The sequence below is a fragment of the Grampus griseus genome (assembly GCF_964374135.1).
Source record: "Grampus griseus genome assembly, chromosome: 1".
In the NCBI taxonomy this organism is placed as follows: domain Eukaryota; kingdom Metazoa; phylum Chordata; class Mammalia; order Artiodactyla; family Delphinidae; genus Grampus; species Grampus griseus.
This window is the reverse complement of record NC_139017.1, coordinates 26,493,382-26,519,476: the sequence shown is the minus strand read 5'-3', so window position 1 is coordinate 26,519,476 and position 26,095 is coordinate 26,493,382. Positions and strand designations below refer to the sequence as shown.

Sequence of the window (26,095 nt, the reverse complement as noted above, 5' to 3'; positions counted from 1 at the left end):
CCCTCTCTTGACCCCACTACCCCTCTCGCTACTATACTCACTGTCACCAGCTCTTCTCCTATCCTCTCCCAAATCTTTCTCAGTCAGGATTTTACCCCCACCACTCCATTGGCACTGCTAGCCAATGTGACCAACAGCCTTGGCCTCCGTATTGCTAAACTTAGTGGTCAATTCTCAGGTCTCATCTTACTTGATCTCATTAACAAGAATTGACAGTTGATTATTTCCTCCTACTTGAAATATTTTCCTTATTGGGTTTCCAGGATATCACATTTTCCTACTTTTCCTGCTACCTCACTGATAGCTCCTCCTTAATTTCTTAGTTTCTCCTTTTCTCCATGACTTCTTAATGTTGGAATGCCCCAAGGCTCAAAGCTTTCTTTTCTTTTCTCCACTTCAACTTTCTCTTTCAGTAATGCCATCCAGTCTCAGGGACTCGAATGTCTCAATATATTGATAAACCCCAAAACTGTATCTTCAGCCTGAATATCCTCCATTGTATTAGTCAAATACGGCTAGGCTATGCTGCAGTAAAAAACCCTGGCATCTCTGTGCTTAACCTTTTTCATGTCATAGTCTGACATATTTCGTACCTACATCATCTTGACACGGCCTCCTAGACTACCACTATGAAAGGGGAAAACTGGAAAAAAAAAAAAAAAGACTAGAGGATTTCCTGCGATATCTTAAAGGGTTGGGCCTAGAAGTGGTTTACATCATTTCCACCCACATCCAATTATCTGGAACCTAATGCCACAGCCCTAATCTAACTCCAAGGTGGGCTAGAAAATGTAAACAGGCACAGGGTTATTTGGTGAGCACTAACAGTGTCTGCAAAACTCTTGAACTCCAGACCCATAAATCCACATAGATGTTGAATACATAAATCACTTTTCTACTTAGATATTGCCTAGATATATCAAACAACCTGTTCAAAACTGAACTCCTGATCTTACCCTCAAAATCTGCTCCATCAATAGCATTCCTCATTTCAACTGATATCAACCCTATCCTTCTGGCTGTTTGGGTCAAACTTTGGAATCACCCCAGCCACTCTTCCTTTTATATCTTTCATTCAATACATCAGTAAATCCTATTGGCTCTATCTTCAAGATACCTACAGAATCTGACTATTTGTCACCACTTGAACTGCTAACACCCTGATCCAAGCCATCACTACTTGCCTGGATTATTAAAATAGCCTTTCTGTTGGTCTCCCTGCTTCCACCCTTGCATCTCTATAGCAGCAACAGTGAATCATTTAAAATGGTTAGAGCACATCACTCCTAAGCTCAAAATGTATAATCACTGAGTAAAAGCCAAGTCGTTACTCTGATTTACAAAGCTCTATGTGATCTGCTGTCCCTGTTACCTTTCTCCTGATGAGCTTCACCTCACTTACTCCATTCTACTCACTTGGCCTCCTTATTGTCCCTCAGGTAAGCCAAGCAGATTCCCACCTCAGGGCCATTGTACCTGCTGCTTGCTGTGCCTGCAATGCTCTTTCCCCAGATGTTCACTTAGTTTGTTCTCTCACTTCCTTCAAGTCTTTGCCCAAATGTCATTTTCTTAAAGAGACTTATGCTGACTGTCATGTTTAAAATTATAAGCTGCCTCTGCACCACCTTCACTCCTCACCTGTCTTTTCTGTTCATGGTATTTATTACCAGCTAACAAATTACTTATTTAACTTGTGTATTGTCTTTTCTCCTCTACTATAATGGAAGTTCCATAGAGAAGAGCTTTTTATTTAGTTAGTTCACTGCTATATCCTCCAGCACCTAGATCACTGACTAGCATATAGTAAGCAATCAATAAATATTTGCTGAATGAACTCATGAATTTTATGTCTATGGCTTCCCTAAACTGGACAAAGTTTAATACCATCAATTGTAATATAAAATAGAGAATAAAGGGTATGCTTACAGGGGAAGATGACTAGTTGATTTTTAGACATTTTGAATTTGAGTCTGTGTGACATCCAGAAGGAGATGTGCAATAAAATGTTAAACTGAAGCATCTGAAGTTGACGTAAACTGTCTGAGCTAGAGATATATTTGGAAGTCAATAAAAATTTTGTGATATTAAGAATTGTTGTGGGTGATCATAAAGAATTGTTGGGGTACATAGGAGGTCCAATTGTACCCCTCTTCCCTGACCAAATCCTGAGTGAGTTGAATAATATGGGTCAGAAGAAGAATGTTATTACTCATCACTTTTTACTGACAAAAAGTATATATTGACAGATGTAGCTTACATTTGCAGAAAGTGAACTTCCTGATACTACACCACTAATACTATACCTAAAAGGGTTAAAAAGAATCATCTCCCCAGTCACACATATTGTTGATCCACTGTTGGTCTCTCATCTTGGAGGCACTTTAAACGTATAACAAATGAGAAAAGAACATGTTATCCTACAAGAAATTCACTCATAAGAAGAAAAATGTGAAGCTAAGCCAAGCATGCCCAGCTTATTCTTTTCTAAGTTATCAATCATTTAAGTCAACCCACTTCCCAAGGGGCAAAGTGAATAGAAGAGCAAAGATAGACCAAGAATGTTATACTCATTGAGCTCCCTCCACATAAAAGGAAGTATCAAAAGTTTTGTTTCATTTTAACCGTAATATGGAAAATAAGAGTTATGAGCCAAAGATTTACGCTACTAAAAAACAAACAAAAAAAAACAATATTCAAACATGGTGAGAGGAAAAAAAAGTCTAGAAATAAGAGCCAGAAAAAAACATTCAGAGAAACACAAGGACAACATAGATAATGTGGAATTGTGGAAGCAAAGACAATAGGAATTTTTTTTCTTTGTCTTTTATTTATTTATTTATTTTGTTTTGGTTTTCTGGGGTTTTTTTTAACATCTTTATTGGAGTATAATTGCTTTGCAACGGTGTGTTAGTTTCTGCTTTATAACAAGTGAATCAGTTATAGCTATACATATATCCCCATATCTCTTCCCTCTTGCGTCTCCCTCCCTCCCACCCTCCCTATCCCACCCCTCTAGGTGGTCACAAAGCACCGAGCTGATCTCTCTGTGCTATGCGGCTGCTTCCCACTAGCTATCTATTTTATATTTGGTAGCGTATGTATGTCCATGCCACTCTCTCTTTGTCCCAGCTTACCCTCCCCCCCCCCCACAATAGGAATTTTTTTTTTTTTTTTTTTTTTAGCAGTACGCGGGCCTCTCACTGTTGTGGCCTCTCCCGTTGCGGAGCACAGGCTCCGGACGCGCAGGCTCAGCGGCCATGGCTCACAGGCCCAGCCACTCCACGGCATGTGGGATCTTCCCGGACCGGGGCACGAACCCGTGTCCCCTGCGTCAGCAGGAGGACTCTCAACAACTGCGCCACCAGTGAAGCTCACAATAGGATTTTTTAAGAAAAAATGAGTAAAAGAGTCAAATTCAGAGAGACTACTAAACCATCACCAAAAATGTCCATTGGATTTGACATTAGAATAGCATTAGTGAACTTTATAAGAGTAGTTTCTATGAAATGATGAGAACAGACAGAAGTCAGATTGCAGGGCGTTTGCAAAATCAAAGATTTTTATGTAGGGGCAAAATGTAGCCTACACTTTTTCAACTTTTGGTTGAAATTTACCTATAGAGTAAAACACAAAATCATGAGGTTTCTTTTTTTAGGATAAAAGATATCAGCATGTTTACAATTCAAGTTTACAGTTTACATGTTACAGTTGAGCTTTCTTTAATAAAGGAAGAAAAGTTTAAAATCAGTCATTCTGAATATGGTAATGCAACAGACTGAGCTCACTTGAACCACTCCCCATCCACACATAATCCTTGATAAAACATAACAAAATAGTTTATGCATAGCCAAACTTGAAAAAAAGAAAGAGCAATCTCTAGGTGATACAAGTAAAGAGAGAACTCTAAGAGTAGTCAGCTCCAGGTGATCTACTGTAGTCCAGGAATATTGATCTGGGATACTGGAAGTAGGAATTAGGAGATAGGGTTTTAAAGCCTCTGTGGGGCCAGGAAGGTCTTTCATAAATCCAGGATATATGAAGACTAGAAAATTCTACTCAATGACCAGAGAAACAAGGAAGAAAGTTTTACCTGCATGAATGTGGGAAAAATATCTCCTGTAAGAATGTTAAATGTCAACCTCAGGCTGTATGTGGACAGGGATCTAAATTTAATGTATATACACAGGAAAAGACTATAGTAATAAAAATCAATAGATGAAAAAAGAAGCTTAAAAACATGTCACGTAGCCATAAAATCCCTAAGGCTCCAACAGAAGCAATTGAAAAAGTAAATCCAGTGCATAAGACTCCCACTGGAAAAATCACCACCACCAAAGAATTGTCAATAAATGTTTACCAACCATATGAGGAAATGGGAGAGTTAGAAGATAAAATAAATTGAAAGATAGGCCCAACAAAACTAAAAATAATGAAGCAATCTGAACAATACATAAAATATTGTTAAAGAAAAATAAAGAAAAAGGAAGACAAATAAAACAAACTATAACAAAAAATATGACTACGAAAAGAAAGTAGGGGGACTTCCCTGGCAGTACAGTAGTTAAGACTCCACACTCTCAATGCAAGGGTCATGGGTTTGACCCCAGGTTGGAGAACTAAGATCCAGCATGCCACACAGTGTGGCCTAAAAAAAAAAAAAAAAGAAAGAAAGAAAAGAAAGTAGGCATATTTTAAAAAGATAAAAATTCTAGATATAAAATCATAGCTATTAAATTCAAAAGTTTAGAGATGATTACAAACCACTAAAGATATGGGTAAAGAGACGGTTACAAAAAAAAAGAAAGAAAGAAAGAGAGAGACATGGAAATCAACCAGAATGCAGCACAAATAGTTAAGGAGATATAGAAATAAGAAAGAAGTTAAGAAAAAATTGAGAAAAGAATGACAAATTCTTCTAACATGTGCCTAATAGTTTTCTCCAGAAGAAGAAATTAGAGGAAATGGGTTGGAAAGGGAAGTGAAACTCAATCAAATAAAATGTGAAAACTTTCCATAATTTATTAAAGGGCTAAGTCATCAGGGTGAAAATTGACACAAAGTCTTAAGTAACTCAAAATGAAATCATAGAACACAAAAGAAAAAGAGAAAATATTTATATGCTGCCATACAGATAAGATAGATTACCCACAATAGACTGCCACTTATATTGAGAGATTTCTTATCAGCAAAAATAGGACAAAAATAATAGAATGATATTTTCATTGATCTGAGGGAAAAGAATGTTAATCTTAGATTGTAAATCTAGATAAACTTTTATTAGAGAGTTAAGGTGAAATAAATACCTATGCAAATAAAGAGTTTACATTAAAAATCCTTAATAAAAACAAAACAAAAAACTACTGAAGGATTTTATTCAATAAGAAGAAAAATAAGCCCAAAAAGGAAAATAACAAAGTAGAGGAATCAATCATAAGGAAAGAAATTATTGGTTAAAGTAAAGAAAGATAAACTGTAGAAATAAATTTTAAGAATAATATCTTTGATGGATGTGAAAACAAGATGGAAATGAAATAATACTACTCAACATGTGGAATTGAAGTAAGATGATTAGAGTTAAATTATTCTGAAATCTTAGCATTGTTTAGGCGTGGGGTCAAGACTTTTAAAGTGAAGAGTCACTAAAAGAAGAATAGAAAGAACAAAGTGGGGTTATTTTTGAAAAAACTTGATAAGAAGAAAACTTAATGAACATACAAAATACCGTTTTCTTTTCCTCCAGGACACACACCTAGACTCTGTTTCTAAACATGCTTTGCAGTTAGGTGGGGCCATATGCCTGAATACTGCACAGTGGAATGTGGACCAAAGTGTCACATGACCAGTCAGGCTTGGACTCTGCCCCCCATAAAAAAAATTAAGTTTTGCATAATCCTCCCAGCTATCTCTTTTTATCTTCTATCATCTGCCAGTTTTGGAGAATCCAAAAAGGACTCAGAAACATTATGGTCTACTAAATGGAAAAAAGTCTGGGTTTCTAAAGGATTATGTGGAGCAGAGCATCTCCCCTCATCTAATTCCACCCACAGTGGACCATAAAATGAGTAAGGAATAAACTTTATTGTGTTAACTTACTGAGATTTTGAGGATTGTTGTAGCAATGAAGTTAGACCAACTTAAACTATTGAGCAATGCTATAGATGAAAAGAGAAAAAAATACAGAGTTAGTAAAAAGAAAAAGTTACATAGTAGAAATACATATAAATATATTAATAATGACCAAAATTTTAAAGCACTTACCTCTATATTAAAAGACAATAATTCTAAGATTGCATTTTTAAATGAAGTCAGGTATATGTAATTTATGAGAGAAATATCCAGTTAGACCTTAGAAGAACGTTCAACAAGTGGAATTCAGGATCAAAATACAATAAATTAAAATGTCTCCATACATCAGTAAATGCTAACTAGAATATATAGTTGACCCTTGAACAGCCCTCCATGTACATATAATAAATAATAATAGTAATAATAATAAAAATAATAAAATTCACATATAACTTATAGTTGGCTCTCCACACAAGTGGTTCCTCCATACTGCTGTTCCACATCTGTGGATTTAAACCTACCACAGATTTTGTAGTACTGTAGTATTTACTATTGAAAAAAATCTGCATATAAGCACACTCACACGGTTTAAACCCATTGTTTTTGAGGGTAAACTGTATAATAGAAAAATTATTCCATTCACAATAGCAAAAATAAAATAAAGTAGAATAGATTTAATAAAAGTTGTACAAGATCTGTATAGCAAAATTTATAAAATATTATTAAATACATAGAAGAGGACTATAATACTTGAAAAACTATACCACATGTTTTGATAGAGAGACTCAGTATTACAAAGGTATCAGTTCTTCTCTAATCTATCCATAACTTAAATGAAATTCCAATAAAATTTCATCAGGGTTTTCAGCAAAATTTAACAAGTAGGTCCTAAAATTTATATAGAAAAACAATGGGCTAAAAATATCCAGTCAAATATCTTCCAGAATTGAAGTTCTAGAAATGGCAAAGTAGTTTTATTTGACATACACTCTGCCCAATACCAACTATATATGCTCTAGACAAACTGTAATAAATAATTCTTTAGAAGCATTAGAGAGCAAAAACTGCAAAAGACATGATCCTTGAAAGAAGGAAAGATTTCTAAGTAAGACTGTCCTCTGAAGTCACTTCCTAGTTTTTGGCAGGGTATGTGAGAATCAGGCTTTAACAGAAAATGACAGATCTACTGGACTTAAGAGATAGACAGTGAAGTATGTGACTGTGAAACAGCTATAAATTTAGGTGAAAAACCTTGGAAAGGACAGCATCATGCAGGAGGAGCAATAAAAGTATAGAAAACTTTTTCCTCAAATTCTTGAACTGTGCATATGTAAGGAAAGGAAGCAGAGATTTCAATAGTTACCTGATGCTGGGAGACAAATCTGGACAAAGTCACACCAACCTAGAGGGTATTGGAAAACACCTTAGGCTTTCTTCTGAAACCAAAATGGTTAGCTAAAGACAAAATGCTCTGTCCTGGGGTTAAAGGCAAAACTAAACCACTGTAAAGCTTTCCAAGTCCTAAAACTAATCTTCATCAGAGTCAGGGAGATCCACCAGTTATTTATCTTCAGAAGAAGAAGAAAGAGAAGAAGAAGGAGAAGGAGAAGAAGGAGAAGGAGAGAAGGAAGAGGAAAAAGAGGAAGAGGAGGAAGAAGAAGAAAAACAACAATAACAACAAAACTCTTTAGAGGAAAATAACAAAACCCAGAGTGTCAACAATGTATAGTTTTAAATGTTCAGTACAGTACAGTATTAAAAATTACTAGACATCCAAAGACTCAGGAAAATGACCCCAAATCAATAAAATGGTGTTAGTAGTAGCAGACTACAGATGACCCAGACTCTGACTGGCATTAGCAGACAAGGACTTTAATTCAGCAAGTATAAATATGTTAAAAGATTCTTAGGAAAATTGTAGAGAATGGGTGAACAGATAGGGAATCTCAGTAAAAAAATGTTAACTATTTTTTTAAAAGAGCCAATTTGGGGACTTCCCTGGTGGCACAGTAGTTAAGAATCAGCTTGCCAATGCAGGGGACACAGGTTCAAGCCCTGGTCTGGGAAGATCCCACATGCCGCGGAGCAACTAAGCCTGTGTGCCACAACCACTGAGCCTCACTCTAGAGCCCATGAGCCACAACTACTGAAGCCCACATGCTTAGAGCCTGTGCTCCACAAGAAGAGAAGCCACCACAATGAGAAGACCATGCACCACAATGAAGAGTAGCTCCCGCTCGCCGCAACTAGAGAAAACCCACGTGCAACAATGAAAACCCAATGCAGCCAAAAATAAATAAATTTTAAAAAGAGTCAGTTTGGAATGTTAGACTAAAAGCAAATACAGCAACTGAAATTTAAAAATAAAAATTAATAGGACAGGCTTAATAGGAAGTTAGACAAAGCAGATAAAAAGATTAGTAAAAATAAAGATAGTTCAACAGAAATTATCCAAATTATACAACAGGAAAGAATTTTTTTAATTATGTGCTTCAATGACCTATGGAACAATATCAAGCAATCTAACTTAAATAGAATTGGAGAATATTTTTTGAAGAAATATTGACTGAAATGTATCCAAAGTTGGTGATAAATATTAGCCCATGGATCCCAGAAGTTCAATAAACACCACATCTAGGCACAACATAGACAAATGCTGAAAGCTAAAGATAAATGCTTAAAGCAGCTAAACAAGGGAAAAAATGATACATTACATTCAGGGGAACAAAGAAAGAATTACAGAAAACTTTTCACCAGAAATAGTAGAGGTCAGTAATTAAACTCAAAAGCTTCTACATGACAAAGGAAACCATAAACAAAGTGAAAAGACAACCTACAGAATAGGAGAAAATATTTGTAAATGATGTGACCGACAAGGGATTAGTCTCCAAAATTTACAAAGAGCTCATGTGGCTGAATATCAATAAAACAAATGACCCAATCAAAAAATAGGCAGAAGACCTAAATAGATATTTCTCCAAAGAAGACATACAGGTGGGCAAGAGGTACATGAAAAGATGCTCAACATCACTAATCATTAGAGAAATGCAAACCAAAACTACAATGAGATATCACCTCACACCAGTCAGAATGGCCATCATCAAAAAATCTACAAACAATAAATAGTGGAGAGGGTGTGGAGAAAAGGGAGCCCTCCTACACTGTTGATGGGAATGTAAATTGGTACAGCCACTGTGGAGAACACTATGGAGGTTCCTTAAAAAACTAAAAATAGAGCTACCATATCATCCAGCAGTCCCACTCCTGGGCATATATCTGGAGAAAACCATAATTAGAAAAGATATATGTACCCCAATGTTCATTGCAGCAGTATTTACAATACCAGGACATGGAAGCAACCTACATGTCCATCAATGAAGGAATGGATAAAGAAGATGTGGTACATATATACAATGGAATATTACTCTGTCATAAAAAAAGAATGAAATGCCATTTGCAGCAACATGGATGAACCTGGAGATTATCATACTAAGTGAAATAAGTCAGACAGGGAAAGAAAAATATCGTATGACATCACTTATATGTGGAATCTAAAAAAAAAATTATACAAATGAACTTAATTACAAAACAGAAACAGACTTACAGACTTAGAGAATGAACTTATGGTTACCAGGGGGAGGGGTGGAGGAGGGGGAGGGATAGATTGGGAGTTTGGGATTGACATGTACACACTGCTATATTTAAAATAGATAACCAACAAGGGCCTACTGTATAGCACAGGGAACACTGCTCAATATTCTGTTATAAAATAAATGGGAAAAGAATATGAAAAAGAATAGATACATGTATATGTATAACTGGATCACTTTGCTGTACACCTGAAACTAACATTATTAATCAACTATACTCCAATATAAAATAAAAATTTATTATTAATCAACTATACTCCATTAATCAACTATACTCCATTATTAATCATTATAAATTAACTATACTCCAATATAAAATTAAAATTTATTAAAAATCTTTAAAAAAAAAGAAACAGTAGAGGTCAGGTAACAATAGAATGGCATTTTTAAGTGCTGAAGGATAAAAGAACTAGCAAGTTAACTATTAAGTTAACCATAGTATTATCCTATGATCTAGCAATTTCACTTCTGGCTATATATCCAAAAGAAGTGAAAGGAGGGACTAGAACAGATATTTGTACATCATATTCTTAAGCAGCATTATTCATAATAGTCAAAAGGTGGAAGCAACCCAAGTGTCCATTGACAGATAAACAGATAAACAAAATGTGATACATATCTACAGTGGAGTACTATTCAGCCTTAAAGAAGGCAATTCTTACACATGCCTCAACATGCATGAATCTCAAAGACATTATGCTAAAAGAAAAATGCCAGTCACCAAAGGACAAATACTGTATGATTCCACTTTCATGAGGTACCAAGAGTTGTTAATTCATAGAAAGTAGAATGGTGCTTTCCAGGGGCTGTAGGATAAGAGGAATGGCAAGTTATCATTTAATGGGTAAGAAATTTCCCTTGCAGAACATTTGATCCTGTCTAAAATGTCCATAAGACATTTGATCCAAAAGATATTTGGTCTATGCCAAAAAGTTCTTGAAATGTGGTTCTGTCCAAAATATTCATGAAAATATTTGGTCTATGCTAAATAGTTTTGACAGGACCAAATATCAAGGACTTTTTGATGTGGACAAAATGTCTCCATAGATGTTTTGGACAGGACAAAATGTGACCAAATATAAAGAACATTTTGGCATAGATCAAATGTGTTATGGACATTTTGGACAGGAGCAAATGGTCCTGCAAATATCAAAGAAGGACATTTTGGGATGGACCAAATATATTATGGACATTTTGGACAGGATTAAATGTCTGCTAACTGGAATTTCAGTTTTGCAAGATGAAAAGATTATGTAGACAGATGGTCGTGATCATACAATGAAGTTTTATGCTTAATGCCACTGAACTGTATATTTAAAAATGGTTAAAATGCTAATTTTTACATTGTGCATATTTTTCATGATAAAAAAGTCTGATGAGAGGAGATCAAGATGGTGGAGTAAAAGGACATGGACTCTCCCTCTGCCCCCACCCCATTAACACATTGAAAATACAGCTACATGTGGAAAATTCTCACTGAAAACTAACTGGAGACTGGCAGAAAGACTCCTATACAACTTAGGCTGTCAGAAAGATCCACGCAGAATTGGGTAGGAAGGGAAGAAAAGTGATCAGGTCAGGACCTGTGAACCTGGGAGGGGATTCAGAGGAGAAAGGAGGTTACATGGATGAAGATCCTCCCTAGGAAGTGAGCAGTTCAAACCACCTATTGGGTGCCTGAGCCCTGGGTCTAACACTGTGAAGACAAGCCCCCTTGGCTGGTTGGAAGGCCAGTAGGACTAACAGAAGGACTGTAGGAAGCCTGAACTCCACTCATGAGGAGCACACACTTGCTTGCTCCTGAAGCACGCTGGAGAGGGTGGATTGAGACTGCACAGGTGGCTGGCTGGTTTCCCATGACGTCCCAGCACACATCCTAGCCTGAGCCAAATGACCACTTGAGTCCTTCTTGTTTCATGACACAATTCCACACCTTAGCTAGGATGGCAGAGGCCAAAGGGAGGCTCATCTGTGAGGGACAAAGGAGATTCGGACTCAAAGCAGTGTCTGAGTGGAGTGGGGGCAGCCATTACTGGCACTTTCACAGGCATTACACTGGAAGCAGTCCAGGTGTCTGACCCCAGCCAGACCACCACAGCCTGTACCCTGACACATGCCAAGCATCCATGCCAGCCCCTCTTATTCCAGCACTGCTTCCCTCTGGGATGAGGGTTCCAGTGCTGGGAGGCGGGAGAGCACACACTTAAAGGGAACAGAGCCAGCTCAGACCCAAACTTCAGGGCTTCTGCTTCAGCAACTTGGGACTCGACCCCTCCCTTTATAGGGTGGTGATGGTCACAGAGCAGAGGAGAAGCCCTGGCTGACACCTGGCTCTGGCCCTACCATCTCCAGTCCCACTTCCTACCAAGGTGATGGTTGCCAATACACCCTGCGAAAAGATAGGACTTGTGTTCAATTCAGATCCAGCTCTCCCACCAAAGCCACTGGGCACATGCACACTGTATAGGGATGCTCTCATAAAGGGACACCCCTTCAAGACCGCAATAGGTAACTGTTTCATCTAATTTCATACACACAGAGAGAGTTGAGCAAAATGAGAATACAGAGGAATTTGTTTCAATTGAAAGAGCAACAGAAAACCCCTGAAAAAACAACCAGTGAAAAAGCGGTAAACAATTTACCAGATAAAGAGTCAAAGCATTAGTAATAAGAATGCTAACTGAATTAGGAAAAAGAATAGATGAACACAGTGAGAGTTTTAACAAAGAACTAGAATATGAAAAAGAACCAGTCAGAACTGAAGAATATGATAACTGAAATGAAAAGCACAGTAGAAGGAATGAACAGCAGACTAGGTGATATAGAAGAATGTGAAAAACATAGGCAGAACACTCTATGACATAAATCACAGCAAGATCCTTTTTGACCCACCTCCTAGAGAAATGGAAATAAAAACAAAAATAAACAAATGGGACCTAATGAAACTTCAAAGCTTTTGCACAGCAAAGGAAACCATAAACAAGACCAAAAGACAGCCCTCAGAATGGGAGAAAATATTTGCAAATGAAGCAACTGACAAGGGATTAATCTCCAAAATTTACAAGGAGCTCATGCAGCTCAATGTCAAGAAAACAAACAACCCAATCCAAAAATGGGCAGAAGACCTAAATAGACATTTCTCCAAAGAAGATATACAGATTGCCAACAAACACATGAAAGAATGCTCAGCATCATTAATCATTAGAGAAATGCAAATCAAAACTACAATGAGATATCATCTCACACCAGTCAGAATGGCCATCATCAAAAAATCTACAAACAATAAATGCTGGAGAGGGTGTGGAGAAAAGGGAACACTCTTGCACTGCTGGTGGGAATGTGAATTGGTTCAGCCACTATGGAGAACAGTATGGAGGTTCCTTAAAAAACTACAAATAGAACTACCATATGACCCAGCAATCCCACTACTGGGCATATACCCTGAGAAAACCAAAATTCAAAAAGAGTCATGTACCAAAATGTTCATTTCAGCTCTATTTACAATAGCCAGGAGATGGAAACAACCTAAGTGTCCATCATCGGATGAATGGATAAAGAAGATGTGGCACATATATACAATGGAATATTACTCAGCCATAAAAAGAAACAAAATTGAGTTATTTGTAATGAGGTGGATGGACCTAGAGTCTGTCATACAGAGTGAAGTAAGTCAGAAAGAGAAAGACAAACACCGTATGCTAACACATATATATGGAATCTAAGAAAACAAAAAATGTCATGAAGAATCTAGGGGTAAGACGGGAATAAAGACACAGACCTACTAGAGAATGGACTTGAGGATATGGGGAGGGGGAAGGGTAAACTGTGACAAAGTGAGAGTGGCATGGACATATATACACTACCAAACGTAAAATAGATAGCTAGTGGGAAGCAGCCACATAGCACAGGGAGATCAACTCGGTGCTTTGTGACCACCTAGATGGGTGGGATAGGGAGGGTGGGAGGGAGGGAGATGCAAGAGGGAAGAGATATGGGAACAAATGTATATGTATAACTGATTCACTTTGTTATAAAGCAGAAACTAACACACCATTGTAAAGCAATTATACTCCAATAAACATGTAAAAAAAAAAAAGAAGAAGAAGAAGAATGCATAAGTGATCTGGAAGATAGAATAATAGAAATCACCCAATCAGAAGAGCAAAAAGAAAAAAAAAAATTAGAACAGTTTTAAGGGATCTTTGAGACAGCATCAAGCATATCCACATGCACATTATAAGGGTCCCAGAAGGAGAAGAGAGAGAGAAGAGGGTTGAAAATGTATTTGATGAAATATGGCTGAAAAATTCCCAAACCTGAAGAAGGAAACAGATATCCAGGTTCAGAAAGCACAGAGGGTCCCAAACAAAATAAACTCAAACAGACCCAGACTGAGACATATCATAATTAAAATAACAAAGGTTAAAAATAAAGAGAGAATTCTAAAGGTAGCAAGAGAAAAACAAAAAGTCATATACAAGGGAACACCCATAAGGCTATCAGCTGATATTTCTGCAGAAACTTTGCAGGCCAGAAGAGAGTGGCATGATCTATACAAAGTGCTGAAAGGGAAAAATCTTCAATCTAGGATACTTTGCCCATCATGATTATTATTTAGAATTGACGGAGAGATAAAGAACTTCTCAGACTAGCAAAAACTAAAAAAGTTCATTAATACTAAATCTACCCTAAAAGAAATGTTAAAAAGTCTTCTCTAAGTGGAATAGAATAGGCTATAACAAGAAGAAAGAATCTATAGGAAAGGGAAAAAAGGAAGAATCTATAGTAAAGGCAAATATATAGTAAAGGCTGAGGATCAACCCCTGAAATAAGCTAGTATGAAGATTAAAAAACAAAAAAATGTAAAATCAACTATAACTACAATAATCAGTAAAGGGATAAACATGAAGATACAAAATATGACATCAAAACCAAAAATGTGGTGGAAGGAAGTAAAAAATGTAGATCTTTTAGATTGTGCTTGAACTTAAAGCACTACCTGTTTAAAACAGATGTAGTTATAGGTCAATATGTTGGAACCTCATGGCAACCACAAATCAGAAACATATACTAGATACACGGAAACTAGAGAAAAAGGAACAAAAACATACCACTAAAGACAATCATCAAATCACAAGGGAAGAAACTAAAAGAATAGAGAAGAACTACAAAACAACCAGAAAACAAGTAACAAAACCACATTAATACATACCTATCAATAACTACTTTAAATGTCAATGGACTAAATGCACTAATCAAAAGACATAGGTTGCTGATTGGATTAAAAAACGAGACCCATCTATATGCTGCTTATAAGACATGTACTTCAGAACTAAAGACACACACAAACTGAAAATGATGGAATGGTAAAAGATACTTCATGCAAATGGAAACAACAAGAAAGCAGGGATAGCAATACTCATATCAGACAAAATAGACTTTAAAACAAGGTCTATAATAAAAGACAAAGAAAGGCATTATATAATGATAAAGGAATCAATACAAGAAGAGAATGTTACACTCGTTAACATACATACACCTAATATAGGAGCACCCAGATATATCAGGCAAATATTAACAGACATAAAGGGAGAAATTGCCAATAATACAATAAGAGTAGGGGACTTTAACACCCCACTTACATCAATGGACAAATCACCAGACAGAAAATCAATAAGGCAACAGTGGTCTTAAATGACACAATATACCAATTGGACTTAATAGATATCTACAGGACATTCCATTCAAAACCAGCAGAATACACATTCTATTCAACTGCACATGGAATGTTCTCAAGAATAGATCACATGCTAGGCCAAAAAACAAGTCTCAACAAATTTAGAAGGACAGAAATTATATCAAGCATTTTTTTCTGACCAAAACAGTATGAAACTAGAAATCAATCACAGGAAGAAAAACGGGAAAAGCACAAACACATGGAGACTAAACAACACACAACTAAAAAAACCAATAAGTCAATGAAAAAAATCAAAGAGGAAATCAAAAAATACTTGAGACAAATGAAAATAGAAACACAACTTTCCCAAATCTATGGGATGCAGCAAAAGCAGTTCTAAGAGGGAAGTTTATAGCAATACAAGCCTACCTCAAGAAATAAGAAAAATCTCAAATAAACAACCTAACCTATCACCTAAAGGAATTAGAAAAAGAGGAACAAACAAAGCCCAAAATAAGCAGAAGTAAAAAAGTAATAAAGATCAGAGAGAAAATAAATAAAATAGAGACCAAGAAAAAATAGAAAAGATCAATAAAAGCAAGAGCTTGTTTTTGGAAAACATAAACAAAATTAATGAACCTTTAGCCAGGTTCATCTAGAAGAAAAGAGAGTACCCAAATAAAATAAGGAATTAAGGAGAAGAAACAACAACCAATATCACAGAGATACAAAAAATCATAAGAGAATACTATGAACAGTTATATGCCAACAAATTGTACAACCTAGAAGAAATGGACAAATTTGTAGAAACATACAACCTTCCATGATTGGATCAGGAAGAAATATACAATCAATCTGAACCAACTTATCACTAGTAGTGAAATTGAATTTTTAATTAAAAAAAACTCCCAGGAAACAAAAGTCTAGGACTGAAGAGCTTCACAGGGGAATTCTACCAAACACACAAAGAAGGGTTAATATCTATCCTTTTCAAACTATTCCAAAAAATTGGAACACTCCCAAATTCATTCTTCATGGCCATAATTACCCTGATACCACCCCAGACAAAGACACCACAAAAAAGAGAATTACAGGCCAATATCTATGATGAATTTAGATGCAAAAATCCTCAACAAAATATTAGCAAAATGAATTCAACAATATATAAAATGATAAAATGTGATTTATTCCAGGGATGCAAGACTTGTTCAGTATTCACAAATCAATCAATGTGAAACACCACATTAACAAAAGGGAGGATAAAGGTCACACAATCATCTCAATAGGCTCAGAGAAAGCATTTGACAAAATTCAACATCCATTCATGATAAAAACTCTCATCAAAGTGGGTATAGGGGGAACATATTTCAAAATAATGAAGGCCATTTATGACAAACCCAGAGCTAACATCACACCCAATGAAAGCCTTTCCTCTAAAATCAGGAACAAAGCAAAGATGCCTACTCTCAACATTTCTATTTAACATGGTATTGGAAGTCCTAGCCATAAAAATCAGACAAGGAAAAGAAACAAAAAGCATCAAATTGGAAGAAATAAAACTATTACTATTTGCAGATGACATGATACTATACGTAGAAAATCCTAATGTCTCCACCAAAAAAAGCTATTAGAACTAATTAATGAATTCAGTGAAGTTGCAGGGTACAAGATTAATATATAGAAATCTGTTGTTTTTCTATATACTAATAATGAACTATCAGAAAGAAAAAGCAAGGAAACAATCAAGTTTAAAATTATATCAAAGAGAATAAAATACCTAGGAATAAACTTAACCAAGGAGGTGAAAGACCTATATTCTGAAACCTATAAAACATTGATGAAGGAAATTGAGGATGATACAAAGAAATGGAAAGATATCCTGTGTTCTTGGACTGGAAGAAGTAATATTAAAATGTTCATACTATTCATACTACCCAAAGCAATCTACATATTTAATGCAATCCCTGTCAAAATACCTATGACATTTTTCACAGAACTAGAACAAATCACCCTAAAATTTATATGGAACCACAAAAGACCCTGAATAATAGCCAAAGCAATCTTGAGAAAAATGAGCAAATCTAGAAGGATCACACTCCCTCACTTCACACTATACTACAGAGCTATAGTAATCAAAACAGCATGGTACTGGCACAAAAACAGATATATAGGTCAATGAAACAGAATAGAGAGCCCAGAAATAAACCCACACACTTATGGTCAATTAATCTATGACAAAGGAGCCAAGCAAATGAAGAAAAGACAGTCTCTTCAAGAAGTGGTGCTGAGAAAACTGGACAGCTACATGCAAAAGAATGAAATTAGAACATTTCCTCACACCATATACATCAATAAAATCAAAATGGATTAGAGACCTAAATGTCGACCTGAACCATAAAAATTCTAGAAGATAACATAGGCAGAACACTCTTTGACATGAATAGTAGCAATATTTTTTTGGATATGTCTCCTAAGGAAAAGGAAACAAAAGCAAAAATAAACATATGGGGTCTAATTCAAACTTAAAAGCTTTTGCACAGCAAAGGAAACCACTGACAAAACAAAACTACAACCTACAGAATGGGAGAAAATATTTGCAAATGATATGACCAATAAGGGGTTAGTATCCAAAATATATAAACAATTCATACAACTCAATATCCAAAAAACAAACCACATTAAAAACTGGGCAGAAGATCTGAATAGACATTTTTCCAAAGAAGACATACAGATGGTAAACAGGCACATGAAAATATGCTCAACATTGCTAATTATTAGAGAAATGCAAATCAAAGCCACAATGAAATACCACCTTACATCTGTCAGAATGCCTACCATCAGGAAGTCTACAAATAATAAATGTTGGTGAGGATGTGGAGAGAAGGGAACATTTGTACATTGTGGGTGGAATGTAAATTGGTGCATCCACTATGGAAAACAGAACAGAGTTTCCTCAAAAAACTAAAACTAGACTACCATATGATCCAGCAATTCCACTGGTGGACATATATCCAAAGAAAATGAAAACACTGATTTGAAAAGATACATGCATCCCAATGTTTATAGCAGTATTATTTATAATAGCCAAGATATGGAAGCAACCTAAGTGTCCATTAACAAATGACAATGAAAAAGTGGTATACACACACACACACACACACACACACACACAATGGAATATTACTTAGCCATAAAAAAGAATGAAATTCTGTCATTTGCAACAACATGGATGGACCCAGAAAATATTATTCCTAGTGAAATAAGTCAGAGAGAGAAAGGCAAATACTCTATATTATCACTTATATGTAGAATCTAAAAAATAAAAGAAACAAATGTATATAACAAAACAGAGATACAGATATAGAAAACAAAAACTTGTGTTTTTCAGTGGAGGGAGAAAAGGGGAGAGGCAAGATGGGGTATGGGATTAAGAGACACAAACTACTATGTATAAAATAAATAAGCAACAAGGATATATTGTACAGCACAGGGAGTACAGCCATTACTTTGTAATAACTTTAAATGGAGTTATTTAAATAATCTATAAAATCATAGATTAATCTAAAAGATTATTTAGATTAATAGTTAGTTAAATAATCTCTAAAAATATTGAAATATTACCTCACACCTGTCAGAATGGCTATCATCAAAAAGTCTACAAATGATAAATGTTGGTGAGGATGTAGAGAGAAGGGAAGTTTTGTACACTGTTGGTGGAATGTAAATTGGTGCATCCACTATGGAAAACACTACGGAGGTTCCTCAAAAAACTAAAAGTAGAACTACCATATGATCCAGCAGTTATGTTGTACACCTGAAACTAATATAATACAGTAAGTCCCCTACATACGAACCTTCAAGTTACGAACTTTCAAAGATGCGAACGTGCGTTCGCATGTCCAATCACGTAAGTTAGTTCACATGTCTGGTGTACTTTGTCATGTGTGTGCATCCTCTACAAGTGGTTGTGCTTTTGTGTACTTTACTGTGCAGTACTGTGTAGAACACCGTAGTACAGTATCTTTATTTCAAGCCCAGGATTCCGGAAGCAAGTGTAAAACCAGCAGTAATGTAGCTGGTACTACTGTACTTTTCAAGGTACTTTACTGTAAGATTAAAAATGTTTTCTTATTTTTTGTGTTTCTTTGCTTTTATGTATTATTTGTGTGAAAAGTATTATAAACCTATTACAGTACAGTACTATATAGCCAATTGTGTTAGTTGGATACCTAGGCTAACTTTGTTGGACTTACAAACAAATTGGACTTACGAACTCACTCTCAGAACGGAACAGGTTCATATGTAGGGAATTTAACTGTACTGTAAATCGACTATACTTCAATTTTTAAAAATCTGCAGTGGAAGACACCATAAACAAAGTAAAAAAGACAGGTGGTTGAAATGTTTATTTATGGTATCTTTTAAGTACAGATTTTTTTAAGTTGTGGTGAAATATATGTAAGGTAAAATACAGTGAACATTTGGATGAGTACCCTGTGTAGTTAGACAATGGAATGCCAAATAGCAGTTAAAATGAATGAACTAGGATGCTTGTAAGGGGGAATCAAATGATCAGCCGTGAAGTTCAGTTTGGATAGGGAAGGAAGAGAGACGAGAAAGAACCTGCTGATGAGGAAAACAGAGACCAAGAGACTGGAAATTTCTATGGCTTTATTTCAAAACCTAATATTGAGTGGAAAAAAAAATCACCAAAAGATATTCACAGTATAATATCATGTATGTATATTTTCAAACCCATAAATCAATACTATATATGATTTGTGGATACATTTACATATAAGTAAAGTATAAAACCAGGATGGAAATGATAAGTAATAATTTTCACATTATTCTCTGTGTTCTTCTGCATATATGAAATATTTCCTAATTAAAAAAAATAAGTGCCTAAGCTACAGGCACAAGGTCCATGAAGAAAACTGGGGAAGTAGAATCAAGTGGCCACGTGGCGAAGTTGAAAGGACAATTCATCCTCTGAGACTTGGAGGGAAGGAGTAAAAATAAATGCAGAAAATGACTGGTTTGGAAATAGGAATGTAGGAGTTGAGAAAGGTCATGTCTGATAGCCTCGATTTACTTACATGAAGTAGGAAGGAGGGCCACCTGTAAACTGAGAGAAGGGAGGGGTTGAGGAGGGTCTTTGAGGAGAATGTCAAAGGTCACTGAGGGTACTATGAGAAGGGGCTGGCTAAGGGCCAGTAAAAAGATTACTGGACAACACCAAAGGCACAACTGAGGTAAGATACCGTGAGTGGGTCCAATCCTCACACACAGTGAATGTCTGAAGTAGCACATGCACAGATGAAGAAGTCATAGATACCATCGAATGTTTAGGTTAGATATTACATGCAAGGGGAGGAACAGTTGAGTGCATCCAGGATGCTAGTGAGAGAGCAGGTCCGATGATCAAGCATGAGATTGGGCTGATTGGGGAAGGAAGAGCAGCTAGAAAGGAACTTCTGTGTAGCAGGAAAGCAGACGGGAAACAGAGGACTGGAAGTACCTATGAGGTCAAGGGGCAGGTGAGAGGATGTGAAAGATGGAAGATGTTGGGGTCAGAGAGTGGACTTTTGAAGCAGCACTACTTTGGACTATTGTGACAGTACTTTTCCCTAGGGGTAACTTTTTGTATCTCTGCAACAAGGAATAGCTTGATAAAGCTTTTTGCCTCCAATTCTTCTAGGATAATCGATTGAATAGTTGAGGTTAACTACAGAGGGACAGTCAGATCAATAAGGCTCAGTGTTCAATTCAACTGAACTATAGCAATACATAGTTGATAACCCGGTGTTCAATTAGATATTTATCAGAGGCAAATTTGGGTGCTAATTAATTAAGCCTTGAGAAAACAGGCAGACATGGGTAGTCACTAGGAAATTAGTGTGTGGACTAGGTCTCTAAATTATAATAAATGTCTTATCTTTGTAGAGAATGGCTCAGGAACAAGGTTGGGCAGAATTTTACAGATAAAACAATAATAGATTCACTAGCAAACGTTAATAAGAATAAAGCAAGTCCTGGGAGTATGATCCACCTAGGAATATGTCATCCCAGTTGCCTCTTTGCTTTCTTAATTCCCATGGCAACCCATCCTAAACCAGAATTTGGTGCTACAGAAGCAACCCAGAGGAAACAGTGGGACATAATTGCTCTACTGTGATGCAGGAAGTTCAGTAACAGGTCATAGGGGTGCTTTAGGGCTACTCAAGATTTGTTTTGATCAGATGTGGTAAGACACACAGACGTGGAAATGACTGTCATGAAGGAAGGTATATATTGTAAATACCAATCCCAAGAAACAGGAGGCACAGCACACCATGTAGGGCCTCAGAAGGAAGCACCAGGGTCTGTCAGGAGACAGAGGAAGTGAGGGGAAAACAGAGGTAAGAGTCTTCATTGTGTTTTCTGTGGGAAGGAATGGATGAGACAGGGTAAGCAGGTTTAGGATTGGCTATTTTGAGTAATTTCAGTGGGCTCTGGGTGTAAATACTGTCTTGTTGTCTAGTACCTGATCCTGGGGTGATTAGGGCAGGTAGATAGTGGCCCAGTGTGACAACCCATAAAGGAGGTGGCTGGGGGTATGGGCTCTGGATTGGTTGGTTTGCATATGAAAGGCATGCCTAGGGGAGCTGTTTACTATCTCTAGGAGTTAACCCTGGGAGGGCATCCCTCCAAGGTAAGCAAGGCCCTAGATATTAAAGCATCACATTACAGAAAGTAAAAGACAAGGTTAATACAATGGGCTATCTAGAGTGACCAGACAGGATTGAAAACATATGTGTCTAATGGATCAACAGAGAGGTCTCTCCTTCCCAATTCCCAAAGTGGAACTGCAATAGCGGAGAAGTTACAAATTGTAGGGAGAAGTTACAAAATGTAGTAACACTCATGAATCTCTCAGGTTTAATTAGTATTATATCTCACATTAATGAAGTTCAATGAAAATAAGCCATGCTTTCACAGGCAAGTATTTTGGTCCCATATTCTCAATGAAATACATAGAACATCAAAGATCATTATAAACCCAGAAAGTATGTCATGCAATTTATCCTTATTGCCACTAGATGACACTGTAGCTTATTGCTTTTGTGATTGTCAAACGATGCCTGCTCAGAGTTCAGTTAAGATCTTTTTTATTTAAATAAAACATAGGGCTTTGCAACTAGTTTTTATTAATTCAAGAATCTGATGGCATTCAGAAGATGCGGTCAAACATGCTGCACCTTCCAAAGCTCCTAGAATTAGAGCTTTGCCCAAATCCCTGAAACTGCATAGAAAATTGTGTGCATGCCCACACATATGTGCATTTTCCTGTGGGGAGGGTCCAGAGCTCTCATTAGAGTTCAGAGTTCTCTGTAACCCCCATCACATGCCAAGAAAGAAGTGAAGAACCAATCCCCACTTAACTACACCTGAGTTCATCTCTATGATTTCTAAAAACTAATTAAAGATAGAAACAAAATAACTTCTCAGGTAACACTTTCTGACACTTAAAGATGTTTTCTTCTCAATTTCTGAGCAAGGAACAAAAACTGTTTTTTATGACCATGGGTGGATAGCAGTGAGTTATAGCCGACCTGCAAAGCTAGACAGAATGACTGCAAAGTCAGGCAGAGATCTGGGCAGTGAGTAAGGGGTCACTGTGAAGCATCTGCTGTTTTTTTATGAATAGACACAGAAATGTGAAGCAAGAAAATATATTAGACACTGAGGCAACCTGCCTGAGACCAAGGTCCTAAGTGAAATTTCCATCCAAGGGGTGTGGGGGATAATTTCATTCAGAAAAATGGGCAATAACTGATGGAGAAGAAAGGCATGTAACCATTTTTAAAACAGTCAAGCTCTGGTATTCAAAGGTATGACTTTATCAGTAACTGACTTTAGCTTTTTTCTCAAGACCCTATTTTCATATGGTAGCAGAAAAAATCATAACAACTTGAAGTAATACATCTCTTTTAAAACTTACTGAGTTTGGGGTAAATACTGTAAGCTCAGTGAGACTTATGTCTCCAGTCCTGACGTCAGGGGAGTGGGCACCCTGTCCATGTTGGACTGTCTGCTGGTGGTGTCTGCTGTTGGTGGAAGTCATCACGCATTCTCTGAGCAGGGGTTGTGCATGAATATAGCTCCAAGGATCTTATGACTGTTTCTGCTTTTCAACCACACCTCAACTCTTACTGAAGCTGCTGATCTTCTAACACTTAGCCATATCTTCCAGTTGGTTCCTCCAGAGAGATCTGTACCTTCTCAGTTCGAATCATAGTAGTTCTGTGCTTTAATTCTCTGGTACATAATAGGCACCCAAAGAGTATTTGCTGATTAAGTAACACCAAGGAACCCTTGCTTTGCCCTTCCTCCATTCATGGCTCCCTTCCATCTTTCTCCCTGCTACCAGCCATGACAGCATGGCCTCACCTACTCACCTTATCAATACACGGTTCCTGTCAAACTGAAGAGAACTTATGGTTCCAACTGTTAAAAAAGTGAAAATTTTCTGCTTCGTTACCATGAGATTTATTTTGAGAGCTGAAGGAAACCTATACTGTAAGTACTGTTATTATTTTGCAGATAAGAAAGTCGAGGCTTCAAGAGTTTACGTAACTTCCCCAGGGTCACAAAGCTAAGTGATAAAGACAGGATTCAAACCTAAGTACCTCTGTCTTGACAGCTGGAGCTTTTAGCCCTTCTGCACTAAACTATTATTTTTGTGTTCGCTCTCTCTTTCAGATACAATGACAGTGGCTATGTTGAAGATGTTGAAGTAAATTTCATAGTGTGGGAAATACATGGCAGGGATGACTATAGCTTTAACAACACTATGAAGAAGGTATGACATTTTGGATTTAAATAGAATTTAGCATGCAATTAGACAAGTCTTTCCATTTTAAATCTATATATAAATTATCTAAGGAAAACAAAACCAGTCAGCTGTAGGTAGGAAAAATAAATATGACCTGTATATTGAATTCTATGACTATGAAAATTCATTTATGAAAAAATAAATCACTGTCCTATAGAACGGACTTAAAGGGGTCAGAAAAGATAATGTTTATAGTAGGATGATGCAATTATTGATTAATATTTTATTTTCTCTCCACATTGTATTTAATGTTTGATTATTTATGGGCCTGCATTTCACTCTCAGACATTCATCACATTTGTGCTAAATCAAATGGACACACTCTAGGCTTCATCTCACTTTGACTTCTTTGCAACATTTGACCCACTGACCGTGGCTTCACTGTCCCCACACTCTCCTGGTTTTCCTTCATCCTCCATGACTGCTCATTCTCAGCCTCCACAGTGAATCCCCTTTATTCTTCCTGTTCACTTTGCAGGCCACAGCAGAAAGGCCTTCCTACTCCAAATCACCACAGTTCACTCCCATCCCTTCTACATGGGGCTTTTTGCCCTTGAGGGCCTCCCATCATGATGGAGCCTCTCTAGAAGTTACCAGCATTGATTCCTGAGATTTGTCAGAGATCTCATACAAAACCAGGGATGACTCCTTCCAAAGTAACTTTCTCATGTACCAGAGACCTTCATTCTCCAAGAAGTAGGACCTACGTGGGTGACAACAAAGAGACATGAATTCCACCTGCTACTCTCCTCCACATTACTGCAATTATGTGACCAAACAAATCCATCCCATCACACATTCCTGCCTCATTCATAACTAAGTCAGGCCATGTGACTGATTCTTATCACTGGAGTATGAGCAGAAGTGATATGTGTCCAGGATGAAGTACTTAAGAACTTCACATGCACCTCCATGCTTCCCATCTTCCTTCACATGTCAATATATTACAGCAACGATTAAAGATGGAGTAGATGTGAACTGGATGAAGGGGATAAGGGACTTCAAGAAGCCACTAGATTTTTAAAAGTCTGAGTTTTTAATCTACTGTTTTGAGGAGAGTCATCCATAGGAGCCCTTTAACCAGGGACATCTGCATTGGATTATGTGTGATCAAGAATTAAATTTTAATGTGTAAAACCCCTGAGGGTTGGAGTTTTTATTGCAGCAAAGCTGACCAATATAGCTCCTCCTATTAAAATTACATTTAAATGCGAACATTTCAGTCTCTGGACCCTTTAGCTCTCTCTTTCCCACTACTCCTCTGCCTCTTTTTCTCACACAATCTAGATATCTCTAGATATCCTAGAGAAACCCTCTGCTTCTCCCATTTTTCTTCTCTTCTTTGCCTATCTAACTTGAGCTCCACAGTTCAGTCCTTCAGCTATTGTCTTCCCAATGCCTATATGTCACTTTCCCTGGTATTGTTCTTGTTTAGTGTTACGCAACTTTAAACATTCATTTTTCTGCCTTATCCATGCCTATATCTGAGCTACTAATCACTTCTAGAAAAAAAATTAAAATTGCAATAACTGGAAGTATGAACTCAACTATTGGGAGTGATCACTGAAAAGAGAATTAGTCATCTAGAAAAGAGATCAGAGGGAAATATCCAGAATTACACATAGAGAGATAAACTGATTTAAAATATAGAAAAAGAACATAAAGGAGATCCAAAGCTAAGATCTAAGAACTGGAGTCCTAAAAAAAGAGAAGAGAGAGTGTTGGTCAGAAGCAACATTTTCCAAAACTGGTGAAAGACATCAAGGCACAGAAAAAGTAATCTGCATCCAAAAACATCACAGTAAAATTTCCAAAATCAAAAAC

At 36.7% G+C, this 26,095-nt stretch overlaps 1 protein-coding gene across 1 annotated transcript in view; it reads left to right on the top strand.

Annotated features, from left to right (window-relative positions):
• The window catches only part of CATSPERE (catsper channel auxiliary subunit epsilon), a gene marked incomplete at both ends in the record, with an annotated part of 243,645 nt that overhangs the window by 188,624 nt on the left and 28,926 nt on the right, over positions 1 to 26,095 (top strand). Inside the window, one exon of the mRNA XM_082657660.1 lies at positions 24,139 to 24,238. Within this exon, the coding sequence (XP_082513786.1) occupies positions 24,139 to 24,238 (100 nt within the window). The remainder of the gene's footprint in view (positions 1 to 24,138; positions 24,239 to 26,095) is intronic.